The sequence below is a fragment of the Saccostrea cucullata genome, unplaced genomic scaffold, assembly GCF_032062105.1.
Source record: "Saccostrea cucullata isolate Sc308-1 unplaced genomic scaffold, CSIRO_AGI_Scuc_v1 ctg11541, whole genome shotgun sequence".
Classification (NCBI taxonomy): Eukaryota; Metazoa; Mollusca; class Bivalvia; order Ostreida; family Ostreidae; genus Saccostrea; species Saccostrea cuccullata.
Genome location: NW_026923037.1, coordinates 1 through 6,940, shown reverse-complemented (window position 1 = coordinate 6,940; position 6,940 = coordinate 1). Strand labels below are relative to the sequence as shown.

The following is a 6,940-nucleotide window of genomic DNA, read 5'->3' as shown; positions in this document are numbered from 1 at the left end:
GTCATGATTTGAACAAACTTGAATCTACATTACCTGAGGATGCTTCCACATGAGTTTCATCTTTCTTGGCCCAGTGGTTCTTGAGAAGATTTTTTAAAAATGCCATTATTTTTTCACTTTATCACAATTATCTCCCCTTGGAAGAGGGTGTGGCCCTTCATTTGAACAAACTTGAATTCCCTTTACCTAAGGATACTTTGTGCCAAGTTTGGTTGAAATTGGCCCAGTGGTTCTTGAGAAGAAGTAGAAAATGTGGAAAGTTAACGACGACAACGACGACAACAGACAACGGACAAATTTTAATCAGAAAAGCTCACTTGAGCCTTTAGCTGAAGTGAGCTAAAATGATACCTTATTTCTTAAGAAATTCTTGACGCTATGTTTTGACGTTACATTGCCGTAAAATGTGCTCCGCGGGTACAAAGCATGTTGATTTTTAAATGAAGTAAATTAATTTATGTTAAATCGAATGGTTTGAAACTTCACGAATCAACAAAACAAGTATTTTTACTGTTGAGTAATATAAAGAGGATTGAAATCTTCCACGAACCTTCGTATTAGAAATTTTTTATACTTGTCCTTGCCAGCAATAAAGGCAAAAAACCCCTCTTAATTTTCACATTGTGTTTTCAGCACCATGGATATATGTAAACTACTGGTGTTTGTATTATCAATTGTGGCAGTTGAAAATCAAAGTACTACCTCTAAAAGCTCTTTCTCTGTAAGAGGACTGAGTGCAATGGTTAGAGCCCACAATACAGAGATCAAGATTATGAAGCAACAAATTCTAGAACAACAGCGTTTAATCGAGAGTTTGCAGAAACAAGTGGAAGCAGGGTGTTTAAAACCGAGTGAGTATTTAACCATTAAGTGGTGCTTAAATATTAACTGGTTATACAAGATGTGTATTATTTTAGAAAAAATTCTGTTTATGTAAAGTGTTTTCGTAAGGATGTAAACATTGACTCTTAGATACACAAAAAGCTTCTAGATTTTCAACATTTTGAGAAAAAATATTTAACATTAGAAAAAAGGAATTTAGTCAGTTTTCTGTCATGAATCCTACTGTAAATTCTAACTTGCAAATTAATAATAATACATGAGGATGCTTACATGTCAATATGAAAACATAGCTTTCTGTGATTGAGATTTTCCCTATATTTTACTATGTAAAACTTTGATCCACCATCGAGACCCTTCACTACCCTTGGAGGTTATGATTTGAACAAATTTAATTCTATACTACCTGAGGATGCATCCATATGAATATCAATAAACATGACTTTGCTATTCTTTAGAAAAAAATATTTTTTAAAATATATTTCAATGTTAAACTTGGATCCCCCATTGTGGTCCCATCCTGTCCCTGGAGGGTAATGATTTGAACAAACTAAAATCTTCATGAATAATTCCATTAAAATATAACTAATCATGGCTTTGCAGTACTTGAGAAGAATTTTTTAAAAAGATTTCCCTATATATCTTCCTACATAAAACTTTGATTGGCCATTGTGGCCCCACCCTACCTCCAGGGGCCATGATTTGAACAAACTTGAATGTACACTATCTGAGTCTTGTCTGTCCCAGTGGTTCTTGAGAAGAAGATTTTTTAAGAGTTTCCTATATATTCCTATGTAAAACTTTGATCGGCCATTGTGGCCCAAACCTACCCCCGGGAGCCATGATTCGAACAAACTTGAATGTACACTACCTGAGGATGATTCAACATGAGTTTTATATTTCCTGTCTCTATGGATCTTGAGAAGAAAATTTTTAAATATTTTTCCTATATATTCCTATGTAAAACTTTGATCGGCCATTGTGGCCTCACCCTTCCCCGGGGGTCATGATTTGAACAAACATGAATGTACACTATCTGAGGATGATTCCACATGAGTTTCATTTTTCCTGTCCCAATGGTTCTTGAGAAAAAGATTTTTAGACTTTTCCTATATATTCCTATGTAAAAATTTGATCGGCCATTGTGGCCCAACCCTTACCCCGGGGGTCGTGATTTAATCAAATTTGAATGCACACTACCTGAGGATGATTCCCAATAAGTTTTATCTTTCCTGGCACAGTGGTTCTTCGGAAGATTTTTAAAGATTTTTCTGATATATTCCTAGGGAAAATGTTGATCGGCCATTGTGGCCCCACCCTATCCCCGGGGGTCATGTTTTGAACAAACTTTAATATACATTGCCTAAGGATGATTCCACAGGAGTGTCATCTTTTCTGGCCCAGTGGTTCTTGAGAAGAAGATTTAAAAAAAATGCCATTAATTTTTCACTAATTCAAAATTATTTAACTTTGAAAGAGGGCGTGGCCCTTTATTTGAACTTGAATCCCCTTTATCCAGAGATACTGTGAATGCATTCCTCGGTATTCAAGTATACTCGCACTATGGTTTAAAAGGTGCAATCGTGACACACAGGGCGCTGTATTTACAATAAAAAACAAGGAATTTACAGGAACTGCCAGGCTCTGCTTTGAGGCTTCCAGCGAGTTTACTTGGGACACTGCAGCCGGGGGAGGGGGGATGTTCCAAAGCCTTATGCTGCTTGGGAAGAAGGAGTACTGATAGGGTTGTAATCTGGCATGTGAGATGAGAAACTTTGCTGTATGGTCTCGGGTGCAACTGCCAGCGTGTATCAGAGCATGATTCCCTTTGCTCTTGTTTTGCGGAGTTTCTGGGTTTCCCATGAAAGAGCGTTCAGCATCGTTTATACGCTACTTGTGCGATGGTATATTCCAGTCACAAATCTAGAAGCACGTCGTTGTACCATCTCAACCACATTGATGTTTCCAGCAGTGTGGGAATCCCAGATTGTAGATGCGTACACCAGAGTAGGGTGGACATAGGTCTTGTAGCCTGCTCCTTAGTCTCCTTGTTACACATATTGATGTTTCGTCTGAGAAAGGCTAGGGTCTGATTCGCCTTATTGGTTACACTGTCTACATGGTTGTTCCAAGACAGTTTCCTGTTGATGGTTACTCCCAGGTACTTAGTGTTGTTAACATGCTGTAGGGTGTGGCCTTGGATGGTGTAGCCATATTGAACTGGGTTGCTCCCAGTTTGGAGATCGTAATGACGTCACGTTTTTCACACTTCGTACTATAATTCATTCCTACAGGAAATATTATTAGAACGAATTATTCAAAAGTCTGCTTTTCAATAATGGATTATCAAGAAAAGACCAAAATATGATCGATTTATTTAAAAAAAAATCACTTAAATCACAGGTACATTGGGACAGAAATAGTGAAACCCAAAGAAAGTACGTATTGTAGATATTTATTTGTATAAATTATGTTCCCCGGTTCAGGGTAGGGAAGCACAATAAGGAGTCGAGTTTGTGCATATGAATATATAGAAAGAAGACTTTAAAAATCATTTATAAAAAATCTTCCTCTCAAGAAGTATTGAATCAATATATATAAACTTTAAATGAAAGCTTCCAGACATTGATTAGATTGTATTTTGTTCGAATCATGATCTTCGGACATGTGAGTGGCTCAAATCAAAATGGAATTTGGGGAAGGAAAAATAAAAAAAAAATTTAAAATTGAGACAGAAACGGAGAATATTTTTAACGGTGTGTATTTTCAAAATTGTTCAAATCATTTCCGCAGAGGTAGTGTGTGCCTAACAATAAGAGATCAAAGTTTTACACAAGAAATCTTACCTTTGATCAAGGAGGGGTATATAAGTTTGTTATGATTAATATCAAATTTATCTTAAATTCCAGCTACTGTTTTTAATTTCTCAATTATTCACATATTACAAGAAAATAACTATACAAAAGTTTAACTGCAATATTTGGAAATTCTATGCCATGATTACCTTCCACAAGAAAATATCTGAAGTTGAAGTTTCTTGTTATCTAATGCTCGAAATTCTGAGGTATTAATTAATTCATAGAAATTCGACTTGTAAATGGCAAATCTTCAAGAGAAGGAAGGGTGGAGGTCTACAAAGATGGAGTCTGGGGTACAGTGTGTGACAATGGTTGGGATTTTAACGATGCAAATGTGGTTTGTAAACAACTATTCGGATTAGATGGGTAAGTGGCTATATATATAACACGCAATTCCATATATATATATATATATATATATATATATATATATATATATATATATATATATATATATGAATGTTAATGTATAAATATTCCATTATTTTTCTTTTTGACTGTCACATTTCAACTTTTTAGGGATACTACAAATGAAATAAAATATTGAAAATAAGAATTTAAAGAGGTCTTAATATATATATATAAATATATATATATATATATATATATATATATATATATATATATATATATATATATATATATATATATATATATATATATAGTAATACCTTTTGATGAGCAGGAAATTCTCAATAATGTATAATGAAGTAATCTTAGATTGTATAGATTTCTCAAGGCAAAAGCACTGAAGAAGAAATATAAAAATCATACATTGTACAGAAGTGAAATTTCTTAATTTTTTAAAATCTTAATATCTGCATCATTTAAAACTGAATTACCCCAAAACAACTTTATACCATTCCATTGTTTTATACAATGTGTTCTCCATTTTTTTTAAACAATGATTTTGCATTTTAATCATGATTTGGTTATGAAAGATTTTAATAGAAGAAAAGTGCTATAGTGTTACCATTTTTTTTTGCATAGAATTTTAATGGAAACGGTTATCTCAAATATTGCATTAATGACATGTATTATTATATTATTCTCGATTTTGTTCATGCTCTGACAGACCTCATGTGGCCCTCTTTTGAATCGTCATAATATCGATACTATGAAAAAATAACTATTTGGGTAACATTTACTTAATTATGGCTATGCAAAGTTTGGTAAAAATTGGTTGAATGTTTTCAATGTTATGAACATTTTCTTGGACATTTTGGGACAAATCCTCGTATATACCAGGGTAGCCTTATTTATTACATTATGTGATAAACATAATGATTTAACTATTGTTGTGTTAATACAGTCATGCATATAGTAAATGAACATAATTACAAGGAGGAGTGCAAATATACAAAGAGCAATTATTTCAAAACAGAATTCCGTACAGTAACGCATACTTTGGACCTGGAACTGGTTTAATACTTATGTCTAATGTGAGATGCAATGGTACAGAGAATTCCCTACTGGATTGCGGACATACAGATGAACTAAATCTTGGCTGCAGTCATAGTGAAGATGCAGGTGTTATGTGCATGAAAGGTAAAACAAATTGATCTCTTAGGAAATAAAGAAATGGATATTCAAATTATGGAATACAAAGAATACGAATAACAAAACAAATTAATTAAATATATAATGCGAATAGAAAATATAGAATTAAAACGTAAAATTATGCAATTTCAATTATTTTTTCAATGCAAATGAAAACTATACCATACATATGAAAATGGAACCAAACGGACAGTTAGACAATAAAAATTATACAATACAAATGAAAAACTTTACAATGCAAAAAGAAATTATACACTACAAACGGAAAATTTTAATATTGCAACGTTTGACATGTCATACAGATTCATTTTGTGTATTAAATATATTAAAAATATTCAAAATTGACATTAATTTTGAAGAATTTCTTCCTTAGATAAAGAAATATGAATATAGGTTGGAATTTTACTTGTAGAATTAAAGTTCCTCCAAAATACTTTTTATATTTTGAGCCTTACAAACAAAGAAAATATTGTTAACCGCTTTTTCTGTAATATCATATAATCTTATTCTTTTTTCACTTCTGGATTATTGAATACAGAAGGATAGATGGTTTTCATATTTTCTTTCTTTTTTTATTCATTTTGAATTTGCAGCACCCCGTGTTCGACTTTCGAAACAAAAGGACTTTCAAGGAAGAGTGGAAGTTTACAAGAACAATAGATGGGGGACAATTTGTGGCAGGAACTGGGACTATAAAGACGCTAGCGTCATTTGTAGATCTCTAGGGTATAGCGAGTAAGTTGAAATAGCTTTATTTTAAAGAAAGTCAACTAAATTTATTACAGAGAATATTTTCTTCTCTTAAAATAGGACATACTTAGAAGAGGAAAATATTAATTAAAAATAATTTTTCGGTTATGAGAATAACCATAATTTTTTAGCCAATAAATGGGGATATAAGGTAATATTTATTTGCTTTTCTTATTGATATATTAGCAAGAATAAATTGATTGGAAAATAATATTTCTGCAAAACTAAATAAACATCTGATGTTCTATATACCCGAAAAGGTAATTAATAAAAAGAAAATTTTGAGGAAGGAGTAATTCAACAGCTGTCCAATATTTATGCAAGATTCAGGGTATATTCGCAGGTCAACCTTATAGGTCTACGAAACAAGACTATCAAGAGGAGAATTTTGGCAATTTATATAAACTTTAGTTAGTTTAGTATTTTTTTAACCTTCTGTATCAAGAGTTAAACTTTGATTGCCCACAAACATTCTCTCCGCAAATAATTAATATCCATAGTCCCTTTGCATAACGACTATATAGAGTATCAAAATAAGCGTTAGCTAACTAAAGCTATTTTACAAAATTATCGTATTGGAATGCATACAAGGTAAATTCTACAAATATTGGAAATAGTTCTTTCAAAACCAGAGCAACAAAGTTATATGAAGTAGAGCATATTCTTTTTAATGCTCTGAAAGTTGCAATCAAAAGTTATAATGCTAAATTCCTTGTATTTTATTATTTACAAACTTTAACGTTTATCAATACATGCTATTTATTTTATGCTTTCTTTTACAAGACGCGGACTAGTTGTTTTAAATTCAGTATTTGGAGGTACAGGCACAATCCATTTAAATGACATTCAGTGTAGTGGAAAGGAAACTGGACTTTCTAACTGTACATACTCAGAAACAAGTAGTTGCAGTCACTCCGAAGTTGCTGGAGCTA

At 32.4% G+C, this 6,940-nt stretch overlaps 1 protein-coding gene across 1 annotated transcript; it reads left to right on the top strand.

The window, feature by feature from the left end:
- Window positions 1-617: 617 nt before the first annotated feature.
- LOC134262995 (neurotrypsin-like) lies at window positions 618-6,927 on the top strand (the record flags this gene model as incomplete). Its single annotated transcript, XM_062745298.1, has 5 exons — window positions 618-851; window positions 3,923-4,064; window positions 5,083-5,246; window positions 5,852-5,993; window positions 6,792-6,927. Coding segments are annotated over exons 1-5 (798 nt in total), but the record flags the coding sequence as incomplete, so codon positions are not given.
- Between the last annotated feature and the right edge of the window lie 13 nt (window positions 6,928-6,940).